We start from the raw sequence: 27,142 nt of genomic DNA on the forward strand, positions 1-27,142 counted from the left end.
TTCTGGGAACTTGAGATACTGATACCAAGCCCTGGTCAAAGTCTGAAACAGTTGTCAGCAGAAGTCAAAGATGGACTTTCACATGGCTGACTGTGGTCTGAATCCTGGATCCGGAACCCTGAAAATCACACTGGGTGTGTATGCATGTGTGCCCAAGATCCTAAGTGGAGAATGGAGGAGAAAGGATTGTAGTGTGACTATCCCCCATCTCTCTCTCTAGTGAATGCATGTGCCCTATGGCAAAAACCTCTTAATTTTTTAAAAAATATTTTTTCCACTCTCCAAGCTCCTGTTTTAACACAGAAGACCCAGGGTCCTGCCTTGAGGCTGCTCCTTAAGGAATATCCCACCTTTGTCACCAACCATTCAAGGGCAGGCTGGGCAGAGCTCTCCATCTTCGTTGTGTGAGGGCTGAGAAAGAAGTGACCCTCTGCAGCCTCCACAAGGCTTCTTCACAATTGAGTAGCCATTCTGTAAATTGTTCTTTTTACGTAATTTTTTTCTTTGCCAGAAGGCACATGCAATCATCAGAGAGAGAGAGAAAGAGAAAATATCCCCCAATGTGGTGTAGTAACATCAAATCCCTTCTTCTCTATTTCTCCCTCCTTTTGAAATTTAGGGCAGGCTTGCACACATGCCTGGCATGTCTTTCAAGCTTTCAGGTCCAGGACTTGAAACATGACATTGGTCATGTGGGATCAGTCTACCTCAACAACTAGGCCATGAGCTGGTCCTAAATATCTTTTACATTATCTGAAGTCCACATCTTTGGTCATATAATTTATTCAATACCAGAGAGATGTTTATTTATCTTAAGCATGTGTAACTGGGGTTTTTCTCAAATGGGGATAATCTAGATGGACTATAACTCCTCTCCTAACAATGAACAAGCAGACTTTATGAAACTGTAACAGTACATTACACAGGGAATGTCTCCTTCTAAAATTCTCCTTTTGTAGCTTCTCTAAGAACTGGAAAGGGGGGGGGGTAGGGAGCTAGCAGGAGGCATAGTGGTTAAGGCACTAGACTCCCACATGGCAGACTGCAGTTCAAATCCCAGACCCAACAGCTTGCAACTCATGCTGTGTGTGTGTGTGTGTGTGTGTGTGTGTGTGTGTATGTGTGTGTATGTGTGTGTGTGTGTATGTGTTCTTAAAATCATGAGAGGAGAATGGGGGAGAAGAGATTGTGTCACCCTAGGGGGTGATTTCTCATTTTCTTTCTGTCTTTTTATGTCTGTCTGGTGAGTGCATGTGCTCTGTAGTGACAGTCTCTCAAAAATGAAAAGAATTCTTCTGTCCTTTGTGTTTGTCCCTACTTAATATATACCAAGTGTCTGCTCTCTATGACTGAAACTGCTTGACCTAAGGTTGTACAAACCCAAGAGATTGGGGTTAGTGCCAGATGTGGTGTGTGTGTGGAGAAGCGGGACCTAAGGAAGGACATTTGGAGGAGGGATATGGAGGCAGAGCATTGACGGGATGGGGAGGTGTGGTGTTATCGGTTGAAGGTATTTTGATCAACTGGACTGGGGAGAAATGCTCACATATTGAAATGTTCACCTTGTAAGCTAAATAATGTCATTGAATGTATATAAAAAATTGAAAAAAATTAATAAAAAAAACTGGAAATGAATTATTTATTCGTTATCATTCCATGTGTCTCCAACCAGGTAGTGTGTAAATATTTGGGAAAATAAAACACTGATTTGATTTTTCTCTTCCTATTTGTATGTCCTAAATTGAGTTGCCCTTAATTTGGGGCATCTTACTCTTGGGGAAAAGCTTTGGGAAAGACCATTTTGCATACAGATGTGGCCATAGTAATGTAGTCACCACCTGTGCCCTGCACTTGCTGTATTTACTGTCAGGACCTGAATTCATTAAAACACTTTGTTGTGTCAGTATGTTGTACTGGGATTATCTCTACAGAAGAAAAGGAAAAGTAATTTATAACATGATTTCATAGTAATGGAGATGAACTGTTTCCTGATTTTTCCAATCCTAAATATTGGGTCATCAGAAAAGTCATGCTATATTTTTGCATTAAAGAACAAAAATAAAAAACCATCATGACTTTTCCAATGACCCAATATTAGCTCATTTCCAAAGAGGTCTAAACTTTTCTTGTTCTCTTTGCATGATTTCGGAGACATTATGACATAGTGAATTTGGACTTCATTGAAAGCTAGGGCAACATATGAGCTATGAAAGAGATCAAGCTGTTTCCAACAAAGTGAAAACATAATTCATAAACATTATACTCAGTTGTTTGTGTGAGCATGTGCTCATGTATATCTTCTTAAAAATGACTTACTGTTTCCCTTTATCAGAGGTCAGCCTTTCTTTACCCTAGGGCTGAGGAAGCATATGTTGTTGGGCTCACCATAAAAATTTCTAGAGCATAGTTATTTATTATTTTATAATAGATTTATACCCTGTGAATGCAACAATCCAATCCCACAATTGTACAAGTACATTATAAATCAAAAAGGGTTTGGATGAGAACCCTTCTCAGTTGAGTGATTATGTCTTTTCTTAAACACTATGATGAAGTCTTTGGAACAAGACTCATAGCCTCTTCCTTCTTGCAAGAGTGAGTTTGTGCAACTGCACATACCTTAGGTGATGAACCCGGAGCCCAGTGCTCAAACCATTACTGGGCTGAGAGACAGGCTCAAATTTTCTGAGGAGAGTCAGCTCACTGTTGGGACAACATACAGTATCCCTAGGTAATGGTTTTCCATGAGAAATCTTTCCCTCCTTATTAATCATTCATTTTCCAAAGATAAAGGGCTGTATATAGGTATTTAGAGACATATTTAGTAATTTACATGCTATGGTCATATTAAAAAAATCTGAAAGCTGGAACAATGATAGATGTGATTCAAGACCATAGTAAATTACTTATATAAGAAAAAGGAAGCACTTTAAAGAGGATTCTTGGGAACCTAGAATCATGCTTAGATACAATGTCAGTTGTTCAATGAGTCACGTAGAACCATCAATTAGCTCAGGTTTCTCCAATGTCAAATTAAGTGCAATTAGAGATGGAGACAGGGGGATTTTTATTTACAGATTTATTAATTATAATGAAGTGTATTACACTTAATACATTCACAGATACCCAAATAAACATAAAATAATTACATGCATAATTATTTAAGAAAGTTATTTTTAAAATATCTTTATCCATTATCTCTGTTATGGTATCACATAAAATATATTTTTCAATGAAATACAGTTTAGAAAGTAAGAAAGTAATTATTTCTAAAACCTATATAGTTTCTAAGGTTTCCAGTTTTTAACAGAGAATGGTCAATTTAAAAATTGCTATAAAATGTTAAAAAGTCTTTTAAAATTTAGGATAAACTGACTGGATTTTAAATGCTAAAGACAGTGTGGAATTAAATAAGCAATTTAGGCTGGAGGGTCTTAAAGTTTTGTTAGGGAACAGTTGGACATCATCAGGGGCAGCCTGCCCCTTGCCCCTGACTCCTGCCCAGACAAGAGTCTGGCCCACATTGTTGTGTCCTGTAGTCAACAATTCCTCACTGAGGGGGCATCAGCTTCAAGGCCAAACTTCTGAATGCCTTGTTTCAAGAACAAGCCCCTCTGTTTGACTTAAGGCTGAGCATGTGCACTAGAGCAGCAGCATATTCTTAAGTTATCCTTGCTCAGATAGCATATATTGGCATTGCAGTTTTGACTCCCTGAACTTCATTGGGCTTTCATGATGCATTTTGGGAAAATACATGTGGACAGAATGTAAGACCCTGTCAATCAATGATGACTACATGGGGACCAGCAGAGGGCATAATGGTTACATTGCTGGACTCCCACATAGTCAACCACAGTTCAAGTCACAGACCTAGTGGCTTAAAACTCACACTGGGTGCGTTTGTGTGCATGCCCAAAATCCTGAGAGGAGAATTGAAAAGAGATTGTGGTGTGGCCATTCTCCCTGTAGAGAATAGAAAAGGGATTGTGGTGTGGCCATGTTACTTTGCTTTCTGTCTCTGTCTCTCTGACAAGCACAGCACCCTATAGCAAAAACCTAAAAAACAAAACAAAACAAAAACACAAAGATGACTCCATGAGTAAAAGAGAAGGGGTCAGAGAAGGGACCAGGAAAAGGAACAAAGGCCAGCATAAAAGAAAGCCATCCAGATAACCTCAATAATGGCTGGCTAATCTGACTTCATCCAGCCTGTCCTCCCTTCTTGAGCGCACATGAGGGCATCTACCTCATATTTCAGCAATATTGAATATTAGCATTTCTTAATATTGGCCAACCTCATAGTTTAAGAATAATATTTCATTTATTTGCTTTAGAGGATTTGGACACATTTTCTCTAATGTAAATAGAAGGACTTATTTTTCAATAAAAGAGAACTTATTTAAACTTACCTGGAATTTAGTATTACAAGTACAAATGCATATTTATAGATTTATTAAAAATTTATATAGGTGATTAAATAACATATAACAAATGTTTAAAGTATAGACACCTATGTAACTGTTTATGTGAGTTATATGAGAGTTAAGTATCTGACACTATTATAAAAATAGTTGTCTTTTTCAGTTTATTCTCATTACCAAATTATCTTAAAATATAAAGAAAAAGGTAATATATTTTTTAAAGTTTTCATTATAAATAAATCCAAGGAGTTTTGCTTTCCAGATATTTTTCTGTACACATTTTGACTCTGTCTCTGCATAGCTAAAAAGTTGAGTAATATTTATAAGTGTATTATATATCTAACAACTCATTAAAGCTTTTTATTAAATTGGGCTTTCCCCAATAATGTCATAGTTTTGAAAATATTCATATAAATACTACTTGGAAACTGATTTAGCTGTAAAAATTTTAAATACACAGAAAAAATCAGCTTAAAAAATAATATGAGCAATGATACAGTCAAACACTAAAAAGTTATTACTTCAGTCAAGAGATCCCTGTAGCCAATTTGAGTTTGATTAAATTGCTTTCAACTAAATGCTCTAAGCTCTGTAAACTATTAATGAATGCCTAGAGCTCTTTTCCCTAAACACAGAATTACGTCATCCAGGGTGCCAGACACTTGAGCTTCTAATTTTCATTTCTCAACTACTCATGGTAATCGTTGATTTTTTTTTTCCTGACATGTCACTTAACCTCTAAAACTGAGCAGAAATGATCAAGAATAAAGGGATTTAATGGTCATTCTGAGGATGGGATGATATCAGATCCTAGGCCATAGTGAAGAGAGAGTGGGCATTATCAAAAAATGAGGGGTATATGTCCAAGTATCATATTGAATATAGAACGATGTGAAAGCAGAAGTGGGAACAGAATGTGGGGCCCTGGAAATGTAGCCCCAAGTTGCTTTAGTGGATGTTGTTCAAAAGTCAATGGGATGAACCAGCACTAGTGAGTTAAGCTAATCAATGACAAGGTGATATATGGTCCAGCTGACCTTCATACTGTAAAAAGTCCAAGGTGGGTGTAAAGGATATTAATATAAAGGATCCCAGAGAAAAGGTGTGCACTCTGAGGTACTTGGAGTTGGCTGAACTGTGATAATCTCAGAAAGTTAGCTGCTGCTGTCCAGAGGGCCCAGAGAAAGCAGAACCCCTGAGCCAATTGGATATATTTTGAATATATTTCACTACAAAGTCTGATGAGACCAATTTTAGGATCATCAGGTAAATAGAGTTCTGTGTTAATGAATGTATACCCTCTTCCTTAACAAAGAATTCAACTTTCAGTAGTCTTAAGAGTTTCCCAAACAGATGTAATGTACTGAGGTAGTAAAAGGTACTGTAATTATGGTTCTTTTTTTCTCATTTTCAAATGACATATTTTACACAAAGTCCACATCATAATGTACATAATATGTATATATTTTAAAAGAGAAATTTACATACTGTCTGTTAATGCTTTTTCCTTTGTGCTTCACACCTACTCTCTACCATCCACTCCTCTCTCTTACAGTCTTGGTACCTACACTAACCTCTTTACTATCATATCTTCAGGTCTTTCAACTTCTGCCATAGAGGGCAGATATTTGGTACATATTGAGTGAGGATATACAGTATAAGTCTTTCAAAGTCTGGCTTGCTTCACTCATAATTAAGTCTTCTTTATTCATCTTCCTTGAATCAAACAATAGGGTCTCATTTTTTCTAAAAGCTGAGTATATATTTCCTTTTTTCTTAACATTTTTGTTTTCTCCAGAGTTGATAATGGTCATTTCCAGGTTATCACTAAGTCTGTCACAAACTCTTCTCCAAACTCTCCATACTAAAAATTTTGTCTTCATATTTCCATCACATTTACATGTTAGTTGATCTATTGAATTCATCTAGAGGTTATTTTTGCCCCTTCAAATTCAGAAGTGGTGCCAGCTTCCCCAGTTTTTAGACCTGGGTAGCTTACCTTGGCTGATTCTGGTTACCTGGCAGAAACACTGTGATTAGCCCTTTAATTAACTCTCTTAAACCACCTGTGCTTGAGCCTGTTTTCTGCAGGTTATACTATTTTGCAATTTTTTAAATTGTTAATTTCTAATTTTACCATCCTAACATCCTATTGAAGTTCAACTTTCCATAATGGCATATTTCACAAAATCTACTTTCATGCAGGGACCAGCAGTTAGTGTAATGGCTGTGTCACTGGACTCCCACATAGTCCTAACCGTGGTTCGTGTCTCAGACCTGGCGACTTAAACTCACGCTGGGTGTGTGTGCGTGCGTGCCCAAGATCCTGAGAGGAGAATGGAGGAGAAGGGATTGCGGCGTGGCCATCCTCCCCAGGGGTTGCTTTCTCTCTTTCTGTTTCTCTGTTTCTCTCTGTCTGGCAAGTGCACGCGCCCTATAGCAAAAAAAACTCTCAAAAAAAATCTACTTTCATGCACATGGCTTTCTTTAGAGTTTCTGTTATTTTCATGTATTATATGATTTCTGTTATTTGGGGAGGTTATATAATCTTATTATTGTGTTTTCTCATCTGTATAATAAATTCATACTGATAAACTCACCTTATAAAGCTGCAATGAGAAAAATGGTATAAATGCAAAACATTCGTATGTTATTTTTATAGGACTGCCATAATAAATGATCACACACTGAGAAGCTTAATATAGCAGTGTGCCTTGGTTCTGAAGGCCTGAAATTGTTAGCAGGGTTGGCACCTTTGGAGGCTGTGATAGAAAATCCACTTCACAATGGTCTCCTAACTTCTGATAACCTGTTAGTTTCCCTTGGTTCTCACTGGTTTACAGCTGCCTGGCTCCACTCTGCCTCTGTCTCTGCATGACTTCCTCTGTGTCTCTGTATTTCAAATCTTCCTCCTTTAGATCTTGAAATTTTATTGAGATTTTATTCTATTGTGCACTAACCTATTCTATCCTAATCTAAAAGTGATACATACATATATATATGTATATATGCAGAATGGAGAATATTCTATAATTTATAACTAGATGATGCAGTGAATGGTTGAGGAAAATATTCTAGAGTATAATAATACTTTCTCTTCAGAAATATCAGTTTTCTGACTTAAATGTAAAGAAATCAGGAAATGATTAGGTTAAGTAGAATAGTGACACTGGTGACCATGCAGAAATATCAGAAGTGATAGTAAATATATTTATCTAGAGGAGAAGTAAAGACTTTTTGAACTAAAATACACTTTTAAATCAGGTTGTATGTTCTAATTAACACCAGAGTTCTAGTGTTAATTATTATCATTATATAATCATTTCATTTTTTTCCCAATGTGAAGGAGCACTTGATAAGAGTTAACACTAATTTGTACCTTGTTTGATTACAGGGATTCAGATAAAGATATAGGAGGGCAAATTCAACAGATTCATATATTCATGTCTGTAGATTGTGGCTGAAATGTGACCCCACTTTACAAGGTTTAGTTTATTCTTCATTAACTTTTAGGTATATGGAAATTTTGGGGGGTTGGCAGATTCTGATTAAAATTTAAATGCACATCGAAGGAGCGGGTTATGATAAACAAAATAATGAAAGCAGAAGTTGAGTCATATGCTCTGGGTTACCCAGTCATTGCAAAGAGCTATATGACTGATACACACATCATTCAGAACCCACTCTCTACAGCTATAAATGGACTCAAACTCCTGACGTTCAAGCTCTTTGGAGGAAAAAAATAAATAAAACTGAGATTCTTTTATATGTAGGAGAAAGGGTAGGATGTAGATGCTTGTGGGCTAGGCAACCATCAACGTTTTCTACAGATCACAAGACATCTTTTTGGGCTTCAGTTTTCTTTTTCTGCTCACCTGTAAAATGAAACCTATCCCTCTTTAGGTAGAGGAACACTATTGAGGCAGAACCTGAGTCAAATGTTGCTCAGATCTTTCTCTCTCCAGACTAGAGGAATAAGCTGTTCTTATTTTCTTCCCTCAGAGAAATGGACTCACTTATCACACAAGCCTTCCAGAAAGAACTTACCTGCTTCATCTGCCTGAACTACCTCACAGACCCCATCACCATTGGCTGTGGGCACAGCTTTTGCAGACCCTGCCTCTGCCTTTCCTGGGAAGAAGCCAAAATTCCTGCCTGCTGCCCCATATGCAGGGAACCATCGCGGCAGAAAGAGTTCAAAACTGATATTCGAATGAAGAATCTGGTGTCTATTGCCAGAAAAGCCAGTCTCTGGCAATGCCTAAGCTCTGAGGAACATCTGTGTGGGACCCACCATGAAACAAAGAAGGTGTTCTGTGAGGAGGACAAGAGCCTGCTGTGTCTGCTCTGCTCTAAGTCTCAGGAACATGAGACTCACAGACACTGTCCCATTGATGGGGCTGCTGAGGAATACCGGGTAAGTGAGACCTCTGAGAGCACTTTGAAAACTGGTGGATAAAGGATGGTGATATTAAGGGCAGAAAGGAAAACATTTTTTTTTTTACTCTACCTATAGTACTTTTATCTAAAACTCCTTAAATTATTTTCTATCATTGAGGGTCTGAAATCAAACCTATTTGCTTCTCTAGTCTAATTTTCATAGTTCTTCTACAGGAGAAGCTCTTACAACAAATGAGGACTTTATGGGAAAAGATCCAAGAAAATCAGAGAAATCTAAATGAGGAGAGTGATATCACCAACCGGTGGATGGTAAGTATGAGACAGTATTTTACCTCATAATGAGACAAACGTGTTCAAAACAATCTCTTTATTTCTAGGGCTGAAATAATCCTGGTAAGAATTTTATGAAGACTGGGGGCCAGCAGATGGCATAACAGTTACATCACTGGACTCCCACAGAGCTGATTGCGGTTTGAGTACCAGACCCAGAGGCTTAAAACTCATGCTAGGTACATGTATGTGTGATCTGGAGGAGAATGGAGAAGAGATTGTGGCATGGCCATCACTCCTGGGGGGTGATTTCTAGCTTTCTCTCTGTTTTTCTCTGGTGACCACACACAACCTGTAGCAAAACCTCTCTTAAGGAAAAAAAAAAAGTTTAGGAAAAAGAATTTTAGGAAGCTTTGCTGGTGGTTTATAATTCTAAGACTGTATTGCTCGGAGAGAATGATCAGGCTATGGAATAGGAAGATTTGATGTTAAAGACCAATTTATAAACACAGAGGTCAGAATATTTTACATAATTATCTACGAATCAACCATAAATTTTAATAGTTTTCAAATAGTCTTTTATATTTGAGAGGATATTTGGTAAACTGGAATTGAAAGGTTTCTTTCAGGTGTTTCAGGAATAAAGCAAGTGAAGAGGGTGAAAGTAGTTTGAGAAAAGGACACATAGTTTTTTGTATAGATTTTTAAAAAGGCAGAACATTAATGAAGGGAAAAGAGGAGCGAATTTGTGCTTTCTGAAAAGTGGGAGGATGTGAATTTGTATATGTAGCTTACTGGTATCAGACATGAGGCAACATAACTGGATGAAGCTTCAGTAGAGATGAAGAAGTCGGCCTGGGTTTGTGATCAAGGACACCCATGTTGCCACAGTGTTACGTGTATCGCCGGGCAGAGATGACCAGGGATGCTTACTGGGCTCAGATGAACAGAGCTGAATATAGGGATCTGCATCCTGTTCTCCATGAGGAAGAGCAACAACATCTAGAAATGCTGAAAAAGGAACGTGAAGAGATTTTGCTGCAACTTGAGATAAGTAAAGCCAAAATGGAGCGAAAAAAAAAGCACCTCAGAAAAACATATGAAGAGCTGAGGAAAATGTGCTATAAACCAGATGTAGAGTTGCTCCAGGTAAGAACTGTGGTCATGCCTCCAAATATGTTGGATATTATTTGCTGTCCATACCTTTTACGACACCAATTATGTGATACCAATGATACTCATTTATGTCTGTACCTCCAGCTCCTATAGTGGGCATGTTTCCCAATTGGACATAATGGAGGTAGGCTGTAGCTTGTAGCCTCACTGCACATAGCAAACTGTGAAACCCTGCTGATTCCCCAGAGGGTATTCCTTTCTAAAAATTCTCCTTTTGTATGTAGCTCACTTTTCTAGAAACCAGAAAGGAACCACTTACTTGATGTCATTCCATTTTGTATCCAACTGGGCAGTACACCACAATTTGGGGAAATGAACATTTCTTCTTTGCCTTTGTCCTAAATTCAAAGTGTTCTTGATTTATAGCATACTACCCTTTAAAGACAAGCTCTGGGAACGACATTTTTGTAGTCAGATGATGGTCATAGCAGTGAAGTCAGTACCTTTTCTTTCTCTCTTCTTACTGCCAGGGTCTGACGTCATTAAAATTTCGATAATGTCAACATGTTGTACTAGAAATACTTTTAGAGTGGTAAAAGAAAATGAATTTACAAGACAGACTAGGGGTACGGGTGAGAGTAGTTGGAGATTATTGGTACAATCCAGACCTTTCCCAAATCCAAACATTATCCAATTTCTGAAAAGCCTAAGCTTTTTTTTCTTTTTCCCTTCCCTTTTCTTTGCAGGATTTGGGAGACATATTGATAAGGTAGGTTTTACTTCAGTGCAAACCAGGACACCATGAGATCCATGAAAGAGGTTAAGATGTTTTTAACCAAGTGGAGTCAAATTGGTTATACAGATTATCTCACTTGTTTATGTGTGCATATGTTTTTGCTTTACTGAGTATTAATTCCTGTTTCCCTTCCTCAAAAATTAGTATTTTTCCATGATTGAGTGTATAAAAGAAATAGAAATAAAAATAAATTTAAAAATATAAAAAACAGCTTTACAGTGAAAAATTTTTAAAAATTAGTATGTTTCTTCTTTTGGTTGAAGTGTGTATATACTGCTGGGCTCAACAGTGAAGTTTCTAGAAGGTAGCTGTCTATGATTTTACATTTCAGTTTATAAAAACATATTGAGATGTGTGTATTACTTTTTCCCAGCTAGCACGTGAAAAACAGGCAAAGGAGTAAGAAATATTTTCTAAGGATGACACATTTTGGACCAGCTGGTGGCTTGATGGTTAGGGCACTAAACCCCACATGGCCAACTGTGGGTTTGAGTCCCAGATTTGGGAACTTGGGGGAAAAGGAAAAGAGGGGAAAAATACTGGGTGCATGTGCATGCATTCCCGAAATCCCAAAAGGAAAAATGGAGGAAAAGGGATTGTGACATGGTCATCCCCTATAGGAGAAACTTTCTTATTTTTCTTCTCTCTCTCTTTCTTTCTCCAGGGAGTACACACACCCTATAACGAATTTTTTTCTTAAAAATTAATGACACAATTCTATTCCACAATTGTAGAGATATACTACAGTATCAGCAAAGGGTTTTGATGAATTTTTTTGTTCAGTTTGTCAGATGGGGACACATACTTACCAGAGAAAACAGTGGGGGAGAGGGAATGCAGGCACATGAGAACAGTGTGTTTGTCAAGTCACTGGGCCCAGGATTTAAAGCAACCATGCAGTTAGCTATGTGAGATCTGATTCTCTTAACATAATGCCACAGGGCTGGCTTGATAATTAATTTGAATTGAATTATACTTATTCTTAAACACTGATGAATTCTTTGGCACAAAAAAGATCCACTGCCTCTTTTTCCTTGCAGGAGCAAATCTGTGCAGCTGCTCATTCCCCAGCCTGTGAACCCGGAGCTCAGTGCTCAGCCCATCACTGGACTGAGAGACAGGCTCAACTGCTTCCGAGGTGAGCGTCAGCTCATTGGTGGCACCCTACAAAGTGTCCTTTGGTAATGGCTTTCTATGGGACATTCTCCCTATTTATTAATCTTTCATCTGTTTGGTCATGGGGAAGTCGCGATGAAGTTTTCTATTTTGCTATGCAAAAATATGTCATGACTTTCCTGATGACCCAATAGTAGAAGGAATCAACCTGCAAGATAGGTTTAGAATTATATTTAGTGATATAATCCCTCCAATAATTTGGAAAAGTAAATGAAAGCTGTTGTAATTATAAACATGTTTCTAACCCATCATAAATTACTCATAAAATGGGGAAAAGGAAGTTATCCCATAAGCAGCTCCTTGAGCCCTAGAAATGTTCTCAAGGTCAGATATTCACTGTCATACTAAATTAAATCAAGATATTTCCATTATCAGTGTGGCTCACTATGGTGACAGGGTTATTGATTTTATACTTTTAGAAGATTTAACTTAATATTTCTTGGTAATTAAATTTTAATGTATGTTACTTGGTATTATCAGAAGAAGTACACAAACACAAAAAAAGTAAATTCAGAAAACAACTAAATGCAGAAAACAACTAAATATAGAAAATAACTTGCGAACAATAAAACAAGTTGTTGGGTCATGAGGCAATACATAGAAGTACATGATGGGCTAAACCTGGACGGTTTATGGAACAGAAAAAAGATTAGCACTCAGATGGAGTGCTAATATATATCTCCACCAAAAAAGCAGAGTGGAGATAGTTATATTGCTAGTAACTTGGTAATGTACTCAGGACTTCTGATATTCAGGTGCCAAGAAAAGTAACCAAGAGAAGTAAGCTTTATACTCCCTGAATTTGGGGGGAATTTTATTCATTATGATCAGGTGCTTGTTTATTTGCAGATTTACTCATACTTCTCGAAGTACTATCCCTCTAATTTTGATCTGCCTTTTTCTGGTTAGACTCTAGGTAGACTTTCTCAGGTTATAGAAGCTGAAAAACCAATTTTAACTAGAATATTCTCTTTCTACAGTAGAGATTTCCTTCAGTGATGAAATACCCAGTCACAGTATCAGCCTGTTTGATGTGCGAAGTTTGTTCAGGCACGACCATCAAGGCACATCTGTGAATTCTGACAGATCCCACTATTTAGCCACGTGGGGTACCCAGAGATTCAGCGCTGGGAAACACTACTGGGAGCTGGACGTGGACAACTCTTGGGACTGGGCTCTAGGGGTCTGTAAGGATTCCTGGACAAGGAGCAGTGGCTCAATATCTGATTCTGAAGATGCATTTCTCCTTTTGTGTGTGAAGGACGATAAGCGTTGCAATCTCTTGACCACCTCCCCAATGATTTGTCACTACATAAAGAAACCCCTGGGCCAGGTTGGTGTATTTCTTGATTTTGAGAGTGGAAGTGTGAGTTTTCTAAACGTTGCCAAGAGCTCCCTCATATGGAGGTATCCTGCTGGCTCCTTCAGTTTCCCTGTTAGGCCTTTCTTTTACACGAGACATCTCTGATGGGGGATTTCAGGAACTTGACTATATATCTAGGAACTCCCTCTCTGAGGCCACCTTTCTTAGGCGAAGAAAAACAGTAATACTGTGCTGTCTTTTTTTTTTTTTCTCTACTTTAATGTGAACATTTTGTTGTTAAACATGAATATAATATGAAATACAAACTTTTGCTGGCTCAATTTCTTGTAATTGAAATTATTGTTAGCACCCATTATCTGGAATCCATGCTATGGTTGCTTGCTTTTTTAAAGCTTTCTATGGTTATCAAATTACATTGGTGTCTGATTCCAATTTAATAAGCTAATGTTTGAACAGAGTTTGTATATTTTGACAGAACAGATAATAATGTACATCTCAGTTTGAAATCTTTCCACTATTGACAAAATAACTAAATTCTACTAATTGATTTGTTCACAGCAGGAGAAAAACCACCTTTATATCTTATAAGAAATTCTCTCTGGCTCTCGGGACAGGAATTCATCTTCATTTTAGTAAACCTCAAATAGCTGGTCTTTTTGATTTCTATTACATTAGCATAAATCCTGAAATAAAAAGGAAATGTCCCTTGTATGTGCTGCTATATTCCTAGCGGGTAGCACAACAGCTAAAATACAATGGGAACTTAACAAATGTTAAGTTTGTTAAATGGACAAGATAATTATCTTATTTGGAAGAAGTTTTGCTGTCAAAAATCAGAATATTAATCAATTGTTTAAATTTTAGAGATTTTAGGTTGAGGGAAAAGCTGATTAGATTTAAAATGAATTGTGTAATTTGATCATGGATTAGGTGAATACTCCTGAAGTGAGAAATTTTGCTTTTCTCACTTTCTCCCAGTCAGAGGTGATATGGGGACACCTATGAGCCTGTAACCCCCTAGCTTGTCTTGGGGACTGTCCCTCAGGACTCTTGCACTGAATCCAGGATGAGGAATATTGCATGGGAGGTACTGTAGGCAGCCTAAAATAATAATCAGGCTTGTGATATCTCTTTCCCCAATCCTTAAAGTAAGGAGTTGATCGTTCTTGCACCTTGGGGTAAAAAGAGGCCTATAAAGAGAAATATTTGTACATGTGTGACCTTTGAACAATATGGGCTTCAACTTTATGGGTCTGCTTATATCTGGAGTTTTTTTTTCAGTACTGTAAAAGAACATCTCCTTGTGATGTTCTTTTCTCTAGCTTACTTTATTGAAATAATATATAATACAATCACATACAAAATATTTGTTAATCAAATGTTTACTTGTCAGTAAGGCTTCTGGTCAACAGTAAGCTGTTAGTGTTTCGGATGAGCCAAAAGTTATACGAAGATTTTCAAACGCAGGGGTCAGAATAACTAACCCCTACTTTGTTCAAGAAAGAACTGTATTGAACTCTTAGCTCTCAATGAGACTGTCCTTACCAATTTAAAAATCTGGTCTGTGAGTTCATACTGTGAGTTCAGTATTAAATTGCTTTAATTATTGTGGTTTAGGGGGCATGTTTGAAAATCTACTTAAAGCAAGGCACAGCAGATGGCATAATGCTTTCTCTGGACTCCCACATAGTCAACCACTGTTCAAGACCTGAACATGGTGGCTTAAATTCACACTGGGTGCATGTGCGCATGTGCTAAGATCCCAAGAGGGGACTGCAGCAGAAAGGACTGTGGCATGGCCAACCCCCCTGGGGGGTGATTTCTCACATTCTGTCTGTCTGTCTCTCTCTTTCTAGTGAGTGGCCATGCCCTATAGCAAAAACCTCTTTAAAAATCTATTTAATGCTAGTCCCTTTTCACTCTGTCCTTTGCCCCTGAATATTCTTATTTCCATATTTTGTTCTTGTGGCTATTAGCACCACAAAATAGTTATATCCTTTATTGTATAAAAGTCTTTGATTTCAAGCGTTTATTTTTCGATATCTTAGTTATAGTTTATAAGTACTTTTCTAGGTAAACAAACAGTTTCAGGAAATAATGGTAACACTTGCAATTGTTATACTCTTTCTTTCTCTTCCTAAATGTGCTAGACAGAACGTCCAGAACCACGTTAAGTATAAGCAGTGACATATCGCCTTGCTTCTGACTTTTAAGTTCATTACACGATTTGCAATCATAACTATTAAGCTATTATACATTTGAAATAAACTATACCATTTTAACAAAATGCCTGTTCATTTTATTCATCAACTCTAATCATAATGTGTATTGATTTTAAAAAAATAAACTCCACTTCGTTTCTTCCATGAGCAAGACAGACAGAAAGAGAGAAAGACTACCTGTCTACTTCCAACTTTAGCTGCCCTGAATCATGGGCACACACCTGTTTGGTATTCTTGGAGGTGTGTGTACATGAATCCAAAGACTTCTTATGTGGATCAGTCTCGAAACAGGTTTTAGCTGAAACACTGTCCAGTCTTTGCATATAATTTTTACCAGGTCCTATCTATCATACAGTAGTGTATACTTTCTGTAGCATGTTAGTCAGCATTCCCCAGGGAAACACAACCAACATAAATGGATAAATACAGTATTCTTCTGAGGAACTGCATTAAACAATTATGGGAACTGGGAATTTTCATGATCTACTATTTGTAAGGTGGATACCCTAGGAAAGCTAGTGGTGTAATTTAGTCTGAGTGTGAAGATCTGAGAACCAGTAGAGCCATTAGTATAAACCCCCATCCAATAGCAGGAGAAGGTACAGTGAGATGGCCCAGTTCAAGCAGTGTGGCAGGAAAAGGCAAATTCCTCAATCCTTTTGTTCACATCTAGCCCTCATTGGTTTGGATGATGCCCATCCATATTGTGGAGGGTAATCTAGTAAGTCCACTAACCATAACTGACATATGAAATTAACCATTACAGTTAGTTAGCGATGTGAGGAATTGAGTTAATGAGTTACCAAATATTAAGTCCTTGTTATGTTCCAGAACAAAACACATTTGGTTATGCTGTATTGAAAATATAGAGTTTATGCAAATTTTCCAACCATTCTTATGGCAGGACTATTATATTGGGTTGTCAGAAAAGTCCTGACATATTTTTTTCTATACAAAAATATATGATGGCCTTTTTTTTGTAGATGATTTTGCTATAGGGTGTGTGCGCTCGCCAGAGAGACAGAGAGAGACAGAAAGTGAGAAATCACCCCCTGGGGGGATGGCCATTGCCGCAATCCCTTCTCTTCCCTTCTCCTCTTGGGATCTTGGGCACACACGCACACGTGCCCGGCGTGAGTTTAAGCTACCGGGTCCGAGACTCGAACCATGGTCGACTATGTGGTAGTCCAGTGACAAAGCCATTATGCTAACTGCTGGTCCCTAAAAATATATGATGACTTTTCTTTCTTTTTTTTTTTTTTTAAAGAGAGGTTTTTGCTATAGGATGGCCTTTTTTTTTTAAAGAGAGGTTTTTGCTATAGGGTGCATGTGCTCACCAGCGACAGAGAGACAGAAAGCTAGAAATCACCCCCCAGTGGGGAGGGCCACGCCACAATCCATTATCCTCCATTCTCCTCTCGAGATCTTGGGCGTGCATGTACACGTGCCCGGTGTGAATTTAAGCCACTGGATCCAGGACTAGAACCACAGCCCACTACATGGGAGTCCAGCAACATAGCCATTACACTAACTGCTGGTCCCATGATGACTTTTCTGACAACCCAATAGTTATGTAATATTTCTGAGTATATTTAATAAATTATTTACATATTTTCATATTTTATGATCTATAGTTACATTTCTTTCTTCTAGAATATATTTCCTGAGGGGTGTGTAATACGGGATAATTACTAAATATTTAATCATAGTCCAAGGATTTCTCTCATTTTCTTCCCTAGAAAATTTACCAAAAATATAGCTAGGGAGAAATAAACAAGTAGGGAAATCACTCACAATCACATCACTGTTATGTTAATGTGTCCCAAATTGATATCTAAATCCATAAATACATGTCTACAGAGATTTGGATCAAACTGATATTTCTTTTTTTTTGGAGAGGTTTTTGCTATACGGTGCGTGCACTTGCCAGACAGCCAGCCAGACAGAGAGAGATAGAGAGACAGAAAGCGAGAAATCACCCCCCCGGGGGGATGACCACGCCGCAATCCCTTCTCCTCCATTCTCCTCCTGGGATCTTGAGCACGCATGCACACACACCCGGTGTGAGTTTTAAGCCACTGAATCCGGGACGCGAACTGTGGTCAACTACATGGGAGTCCAGCAACATAGCCATTACGCTAATTGCTGGTCCCTCAAACTGATATTTCCATCATAGTTTTCTTCAGGGTGGACTATTTGGAAATATTAGAAACTGAGTATTCATGCTACTTCTAAAGCCTGCTCCTTCTTTGAATGCGCTCTTCCTTGGGAATGAATGATCTGCGCATCACACAATTACCCAACTCTTTCCAGTCTAGAGTCTTCAGGCTGGTCATGGCTATGGGGTTTGTGGCTACTCAGTCCTGGGAATTTAAGAGAGAGTGTGAGGGTCCATTTATTGTGACTGGCATACAACCTCACTAGTATACCCAACTAAAATGCATGACACATCAGTCTCCGGGCTGCCTGATTCCACCCCTTCAATGTCAGTGGAACCTATCAGGCCTTTTCTTTTATTCCTAGCTGCATTCTGTGATGAGTAAGGTTTCCCCCAAAGTCTCTCCACCAGCATAGTGAAGGAGGCCTCTCTTCTCCATATACAGCCATAACTGAGCTCCAGGAAGGGTGTCATATGCCTGCCAAGCTCTAACAGAATTTTAATCAAGTTTTTTGATCATAAAGGGTTTTTTTAGAGGCTTATTTGCTATAGGGCACGTGCAATCGTCAGAAAGACAGAGTAAGACAGAGAGACAAAAAGCGAGAAATCATCCCCAAGGAGGATGGCCATGCCACAATCCCTTCTCTTTGATTCTCCTCTCAGGATCTTGGGCACACACGCACATGCACCTGGCATGAGTTTAAGCCACGGGGTCCAGGACTCGAATTGCAGTCGACTGCATGGGAGTTCAGCGACATAGCCATTATGCTAACTGTTGTTCCTGATCCTTAAGTTTTATGAATTAATGAGTTACCAAATATTAAGTCCTTGTTATGTTCCAGAATGAAACACATTTGGTTATGCTGTATTGAAAATATTACAGAGTTTATGCAATTTTCCAACCATTCTTATGGCACAACTATTATATTGGGTTGTGTATATAATATATACTGTATAAGTCCCTCACATCTGGACATTCATTGCTGGGTGATGGGTGTGTGTGCCCCAAATCCACAAAATCCCAAGAGGAGAATGGAGAAGGATGCTTGCTTTCTGTCTTTCTGTCTTTCCAGTGAGCACATTCACGCTATAGCAATAATAATAATAATAATAATAATAATAATAATAATAATGATAGAAAAAGCATGTTACAAAATAGTTATGTGTGAATTTCAAAATGTTTTGCACTAAATTAAACTCATACTTCAATTTATTTCCAAGTTTTCACTAACTTCCTGAAGTCTACTTGTTTTCAATCTTTCCAGAAGCAAAAAAGAACAAATCTAATCAATTGAATGCAGATTGTAAACTTTGGGATTGTAAAGGTGAAGAAATGAGTGTTCTCGTTGAGGCTTAGAATGTGAAGCAGTAATCATCTTTATGCAAGCATTCTGTTGCCAATTGGCATAAGTTTTCAGAACACTTTTATCAAGAAAGAAATAGATGCAGATTCAGATAATTAACCAAATATTGGGAATTCTAATGGGGTGAGGATATTGGGATCAGAACATGATTTCTGAAAACAGATGTGAAATCCTTATGTTGGGCATTCATTTGTTTTAAAAGTACATCTTTGGTTTACATATTGATAGATTAATTTAAAAGATGGCTTCCTATGACAGAATGGAATTGGTGATTGGATTAAGTAGGCTAAGAATATCAATGAAAACATGGGCAATAGGGTGTGGTCTCATCTCTAAAAAACCTAATCATACACTTAAACCTTTCAAAAAGCTTATAAGGTAATCACTGTGAGGAAATAGGTGTGGTCTTTGGAGACTATAAAATATCATGCAAAGGAACGAGTTCATTCTTCTCCTCAACTACTGTGTTGGGAGCCAGCTGGATAGTGTAGACTTCTGAGCTTTACTACAACTACAAGGTGACTATTTGAACTGAATTTGACAAGATCTCACATTGAACAATGGAAAAATCCCTCAACTATACTCACAGGTAAGAACACAATTTACATAAGAGCAATTTCTGCTATTTTCTCTGAAAAATGGGAACTTCTGCTTTCATCTATGTCTATGATTCCAATAAAGAATAGAGTCATTAGAAATACCTCTACCACCTTAAACTTGTTCCATTATACTTAGAAGGGACTTCAGAGGTTCATGACAAAGTTGAATTGAAATACAAGTTTATTTTGGAAAAAAGAATGATTGATATTCATAATTTTTTCATGATACACATTTTCCATAAATTGTTAGAATATCCATAGTATGTTTTCACTCTACATATTTTCCAAATTAATAAGATGATTTATTAATTTTTGTACAATTTCATTGAACAGAGTAAGGGTTTGGAAAATGACTGCCACCAAATAGCTCTTAATTTTTAGCTACAAACTTGATAATTGTATTTTGCTATGGATATCTACCGATGTGACTCACATTATCCATATTTTATTATTTATATATGTATATTTAATTATATATGTGCTTATACAAAATACTGGTATACTTTATTGAAAAAAACATAGACCAGCAGACGTTATAATGGTTATGTTGCTGGACTCCCACGTAGTTGACTGCAGTTCGAGTCCCAGACCTGGCGGCTTAAAACCAATGCTGGGCGTGTGTGTGTGTGTGTGCACATTATGTGATGCTGGTTGAAAGTGAGCCACTTACTAATAAGTATTCTTTATTCTCGGAGTGTTTATCCCAAGATTTGCACATTGATTGATTCTTGCCTGAAGATATTACTAATTATGAGGGCTGCATAATGAGTTTCTAATATAATTATTCCTCTTATACTTATCAATTTTTACATCCATGACCGGATAGTATAATCTGTTGGTTAGAAAAGTCTTGATGTTGTCAAAGACTCAGGACTTCTATTTCTCTGTTATCATCAGGGTATTTACTTTTGTCTTTAAAGCTAGTGCATATTATGCTTGAGAGAAGAAAAAAATTTAGCTCATTGCATCAAGTTTAAACTCTATCCAGAGGAAAATGAAGCAGTTGTTTATTCCTTATGCTTCTTTGCAAAAGCAAGGAAATCACTCCTAGAATCCTAATAGTCTCACTTTACTGCCTCATTGGCTAAAGTAAGGTCAAACTGCAATTTTAAGCAATCACTAAAAAAAGGGACAACTATAATTGCTTTAGGTGGAATATTACCTACTGTCTGTCGCTGAAGATTGGATCAGGTCTCCTGATTTCCATGTCCATTTGTAAAAAGATATATTTTTTAAAAAATAGGAATGGTTTACAGACTTGCAAACAAGCTGGGGAGGGCTGTATTTGACAAATCAACTTGCCAACTTAAAGATCTTCCTCAGCATTCTTTTGTCATATGCAGCACACATCCCACCCTAATGTATAAACTAGAACATTTGTAAGGAAGAACAGTAAAGAATTTTCCTGCTTAATAGTATTGTTAAGGGTTCTGAAAATGCCTTCTTTAAGAAGAACACAACAAAACAATTTACCCACTTTTTCTTTACTCTCCTCAGAAACATGGATCACAATAACTTCCACAGTGTGTTCACGTGCCCCATCTGCATGAATTATTTCATAGACCCAGTCACCATAGGCTGTGGGCACAGTTTCTGTAGGCCCTGCCTCTGTCTGTCTTGGGAAGAAGCCCAATTTCCTGCCTGTTGCCCAGTGTGCAAGAAACCATCTCATCAAGTAAACTTTGAAACCAATATAGTTTTGAGAACACGAGTATTTCTTGCCAGACGGGTAGTATCTTACATCTTATCCAAAACTGCAGAGGAGATGTGTGGGATACACATGAGAACAAAGGATTTCTTCTGTGAGACTATTAAGGACCAGCTGTGCATGCTCTGTTGTAAGACTAGGGAGCATGTGGGGCACAGACACTGTTCCATTGACTGGACTGCGGAGGAATACCGGGTAAGTGATGGCAAGGAGAGATATTTGAACCTGGGGCCCACTATGTGTGAAATGATAAAGCAGAGAAGCTCGTGGAACATATGAAGTATTTACAGAGCAACGTGCCAGGGACTAGGATATGTTACTGAAGACAAAATGAACTTACATTTTTACAGTAACAAATCTTATTCCTTGGGTTGATGAGGACATGATATTGATCATGGCTAGAATTATAATTAAATGCAAAACTAAAGTAGATAAATTTGTTCATTTCAGTGACAGTTATTTGCCACTATAATTTTTTAAAAACCCTAATCCAATGAAGTCTTTTTAGAAATACTACTATGCTCTAGCTAGAGTAAGAACTAATATCAGGACAACTAAATTCTAAGGTGAGAGCCAATTATAAAAATGGGTTTGGATGCGCCGGCTCAGTGATACAGCAGTAACACGGTACCCAGGCACTTCTGAATTTACATGGGAGATTGCAGTTTGGTTTCCTGATTGACATATACAAGTTGGGTGCATATACGCACGATTCTACTTGGCTGGGAAGGCTGGTAGGGGTGCATTGAGTATCATGGCATTAGACCTTCTTGAGGGTGATTGTCTTTCTTTCTCCCTCACCCCTGCCAGCTTTTATTCTCATGAAAGAAATAAGTAAATTTCAAAAATTGGCTTGGGGACAAAATTTGAAAGCCAGTTCCCTCCATGGTGGGACATGATCTTCAGATCTTTATATTAAGGCTCTAATTGTCTCCCTAATTTTACTGTTAGTCTTTACAGTGAAGATGTAATGACTTCTCTACCCTCCTGAGTGCATATTTATCTCATCCCCTGCTTCTTTCCTTCAGTTAGGATCTAGTCTTCAGCATAAGCCTCTCTTCAGCTCACACTCATTGGGTTTTTTTGCAGCAAAAGCTCTTGAAGCAAATGAGGACCATGTGGAAAAAGACACAGGGAAATAAGATAAATCTATACCGAGAAACCAGGAAAATTCAAACATGGATGGTATGTAAGGCACTCTGTCTCCAGCACCAGCTTGGGTCACATGGTCATTCATTGTACAGTAAGAATTTGAACTAAGATTTTATACACACACACACACACACATAAATATATATATATATATATATGTATGTATTTTAAAGAGAGATTTTTGCTATTGGGTGCATGTGCTCACCAGAAAAACAGATAGAAAGTGAGAAATCCACCCTCTGGGGGGATGGCCACACCACAATCCCTTCTCCATTTTCCTCTTGGGATCTTGGGCATGCACGGCACACACCCAGTGGGAATTTAAGTTGCCGGGTCTGGGATTCAAATTGTGGTGGACTACTTGGGAGTCCAGCAACATAACCATTATGCCATCTGCTGGTCCCCAAAAGTATACTTTATGTGTGCATCTATAAGCAGGCTGAGCAATAGTGAAAAGGATTACATCTGTTTGTATTCAGAGAAACATGACTCTTTGCTATTAGTTTTTACTAAAATTAAAGTATCCAGCTATAAAATTTTGTTTCCTGGATTACACCGTAAAATACCAACAGGTACTGAAGAGGAGGTTTCACAGAAGGTGAGCCAACTGAACTTTCAGGAAATGATTCTCAGATATGTTAACCATTATTTGAGGTTGAGAATCAGTTGAATTTAGAAATGTATGGGCATGTCAGGCAAGCAAAGCCATCAGAGGTAAAAGCTAGAAACTTAGAAACAAGGAGAGTGTTGGTAATTCCACTCAGTGGGTATCAGTTAAATCATGAATTAGAGTGGCAGTGCTCAGGTGACAATGCAGCAAGTGCTAGTACCACTGAGGAATTTGAATTTTATCATGAAATCTTCATAAGTATATATTGGAGATCAGCAATAGGCAAGATGACAATAGGCAAGATGACATTCATCTTACCTTTCTGTGCTTTAGAGATAAAATTAACTGGGAACCAAGAGAGCAAGGAGTAAGCAGTTGCAGGGATCCTGAAAGAAAATGCCAGGAATAAACAATTACAGATAAATGGATGTGAAACCATTCCACATGTATTTTTGCACAAAAGATAATTAGCAGAAAAATGGTTATTAGTTTGATGTGGAATACTAAAAGATAAAATGGAGAATGAGTGTCCTTATATTCTGTTTCAAAATGAGCATCACAGAACCTAGCAGTGGAGGAAAGCTGATGTGGGGTAGAATAAGTAATAAGATCTAGAGAATATTAAGTGAAGTAACCCAGGCACATAAAGAGAAAAATCACATGTTCGACCATAAAGAGAGAAACTAATAATGATGTCCTAACAGAAGTAGAGAGTAGAATAGTGATGACTAGAGGCTGGGAAGACTAGTGGGGAGAGAAGGATAAAAAAAGGTTGGCTAAGTGTTTGCCTCAAAATTTCCTGTTCACTGCAACAAATTGGTAATTCCACAAGACAAAATAACAGATTAAGATTAAAAACAGCCTCGATACATGCTCTAATTATTCCATTGCCACTTCAGGGTCATGTGACTCTACGGAGAATGATGATTCGTGCCGAATACTACAAAGTCTGTCAATTGCTCTTTGGTGAAGAGCGACGTTCTTTAGAGCAATTAGAAAAGGAAAGCAAAGAAATTTGGCAACAACTAAAGGAAAGTCAACACAGTATGGAACTGAAGGGCATACTGTTAAGACAAATGTATGAGGAACTCAAGGAAATGTGCCATAAGCCGGACAGGGAGCTGCTCCAGGTAAGGACTGAGGAAGAGTCAAGGTATGGCTTGGAAAGTGTCCTCATTCCCTGCCTCCCATCACATGTTAGGGAATGTTTGGGAAAATTCACTTGCAGCATGCTATATGGTATTGTCTGCCCAAGTAACAGCAAAGACCAAGTCAGTTTTCTCGATCCAAGAGCAGAAACAAAAACAAAACCAACCTTTGTGAAACAACAGGCGTAACCAGTCACCCAAGAGAAAATGTCCTTCTAAAAATTCAATTACTGGAAAACTGTAACAGAAATTTCTTCAGAGGGAATGGATTAGTATTTGAAGACATTTAGATATTTAGGAATTTGAGAATTTGTTAGTTTCTCTTTTTTTCTCTCATTTATTTATTTCTATTTTTTTATACATTCAATCACTCTATATCATTACAGTTTGAAAAATTAATTTCCCAGTATGAATACACTGTACATTAGTCTAGTTAAAGATATTAATATCCGTGTCCTTGACACCAAAAAGTTTGGCTCACCTATGCTTAGCAATGAGAACTTAATTTTCTACTATGAATTGTATGATACTAAGACTCTCTTTTCTCTTCTTCTTTACAGCATTTTGAAAGCATATTTAAAAGGTAAGGTAGTCATGATTGTTGGGATTGTATACCAGGATTTAAATGTTAGGGTGTGGGATTGGGTTTTAATTGATATTCATAACATAAATTGGCACTTGCTCCATTTCCCTGTTGGTGAAGTTACATTTATACCTATGAGCATAGTTCTGAGGATTTTGAGGCAGCATTTGCAGAGGAATATTGATGTAAACATTCTGATGAAAACTCTGAGCCCAGAAACAGTAACGGCGTCTTTTTTCCAGGAGTGAGACCATGCAGCTGCATATGCCCCAACCTGTGAACCCAGAGCTCAGTTCCTGGCCCATCACTGGACTCATAAACAGGCTCAGTCGATTCTATGGTAAGGGGCAGCCCTGCAGTGGGACACCTGTACATTCTTCTCCTTGGTGCTTTGCTGTGTCAAATCTGTCCCCAATGGTCAATCCACTGTTTATTTCTGGGATTTCTATCAACTAAATTTGCCATTACAGGAAAACAGGTGGAAAAAATGAATTAAAACCTATAGAAAAGCCAAATATCATTATACACACCACACACACACAGTTGAATAGTAGATAGTCAACAATAAGAAAAGGTTCGGATGACCTGAAGTATGCTGAAATATAATGTTACCTATTCCTATGAAGTCTGGAAACCTCCATCTATATTAATTTATTTCAAGTTTTAATTAAATTGATAATTGTTGAATTGTGAGCTACTCCAAAATTATCAACTTTTTTCCATGCTTTATAGTTAGCAATGAAAACTTTATTTTCACAGCACAGAAACACTTTATATAACCTTCACACTTATTAAAAACATGAAATTAATATTTATAGACAAGAGCCACAAAATAAGATGGCAACTTATTTCACTAGATTTATCACTTTCTTCCTCAAAAGACATTCTGGGATAAAATTCCCACAAAGAAAGCATCTTTACAAAGGCTCATGTGTGCCAAGTTTCTGTGGCACAGTTGGTAGCGTAACAGACTGAGGAGTGGAAGCCACATGCAGACAGTGGGTTGAGTCCAGTCTCAATTGGCCTGAGACAGTGCTCATGTGCCTGGGATCCTAGTGGGTGGAGGACTGGGATCATGGCATGTCAGGCCCCTGTGAAGGGTATTTTTCTCTCATGCATGCTCAAGCTCTATCATGAATAAAACTAATACTTTAGTATTGATACTAAAAAATGTATATGAGGATTTTTTTTCAGTTGATATTACTGTACATGCTTTAGTGAAAACTCAAGCATGTACAGTAATATCAATCCTGAAAAAATGGTCATTTAAAAAAAGTTCTTATTCTATTATTATTCATTGTAATTTTCTGAAGAGGGACAAGCTGTTCTTTTTATTCAGTTTGAGTTGTTATGAATCCTATAATTTTAAATGTTCCAGGGAAATGAATAGAGTTAAAATCATGGATATCTTTTATTTATTGTGTTAAGGATTTGCTTGCTATAAATATACACAAGTAGCCCTTGACTATCAGTAAATTTCTATAGTCCTCTTGCTGTTGTGACCCATATTAACGGTGATAATCTAGCATACATAGAAACTGGACAGCTATGTCCATCAGGAATTTATGGCACTGTGCTAATATGACTATTCTTCTTCCTGCAGTGTTTATTTCCTGGGATAATGAAACAACCACTTGTCATGTGCCCCTGCTGGAAGATCTGAGACGTTTTCTCTTCAGTCCTGATTATCTCAACATTGCCCATACCCGAAGATCTAAGTGTTTTCTTGCCTGGGGAGCCCAGCCATTCACTTCCGGCCAACATTACTGGGAGGTAGATGTTGGGGGCTGTGTTAACTGGGTCATCGGATTTTGCAATGATTCTTGGTCAAAGAAGAATGACATGCTGGTCGAATCTGAGGGAATTTTTCTACTTTTTTGTGTCAAAGAGGGCAATCATTGCTGTCTCTTTACTGCCTCCCCACTGTTACCTCAGTATGTAGAGAGACCTCTGGGGCCCGTGGGGGTGTTCCTAGATTATGAGGGTGGTACAGTGAGCTTCGTCAATGTGGCCAATAGCTCTCTCATTTGTAGTCTCCTCTCATGTTCCTTCTCCTCCCCTCTCCGACCTTTCCTTATCTCTGGACCCATATGA

General features: G+C 37.8%; 2 protein-coding genes across 2 annotated transcripts; both read left to right on the forward strand.

The window, feature by feature from the left end:
- The first annotated feature begins 5,548 nt into the window (after positions 1 to 5,548).
- On the forward strand, positions 5,549 to 13,764 carry LOC102488041 (tripartite motif-containing protein 43-like). The gene is made up of 7 exons (XM_006160337.2): positions 5,549 to 5,687; positions 8,424 to 8,838; positions 9,036 to 9,131; positions 9,984 to 10,241; positions 10,955 to 10,977; positions 12,045 to 12,142; positions 13,161 to 13,764. The coding sequence occupies exons 2-7, from the start codon at positions 8,428 to 8,430 to the stop codon at positions 13,646 to 13,648; spliced, it is 1,374 nt and encodes a 457-aa protein (XP_006160399.1). The 5' UTR covers positions 5,549 to 5,687; positions 8,424 to 8,427; the 3' UTR covers positions 13,649 to 13,764.
- A 10,473-nt stretch (positions 13,765 to 24,237) lies between these two features.
- Positions 24,238 to 27,142, forward strand: LOC102491804 (tripartite motif-containing protein 77-like). Its single transcript, XM_027776534.1, has 4 exons — positions 24,238 to 24,447; positions 25,026 to 25,048; positions 25,291 to 25,388; positions 26,652 to 27,142. Exons 1-4 carry the CDS (start codon positions 24,238 to 24,240, stop codon positions 27,140 to 27,142), a joined length of 822 nt encoding a protein of 273 aa, XP_027632335.1.

The sequence above is a fragment of the Tupaia chinensis genome, unplaced genomic scaffold, assembly GCF_000334495.1.
Source record: "Tupaia chinensis unplaced genomic scaffold, TupChi_1.0 Scaffold000680_1, whole genome shotgun sequence".
NCBI classification, from domain to species: Eukaryota; Metazoa; Chordata; class Mammalia; order Scandentia; family Tupaiidae; genus Tupaia; species Tupaia belangeri.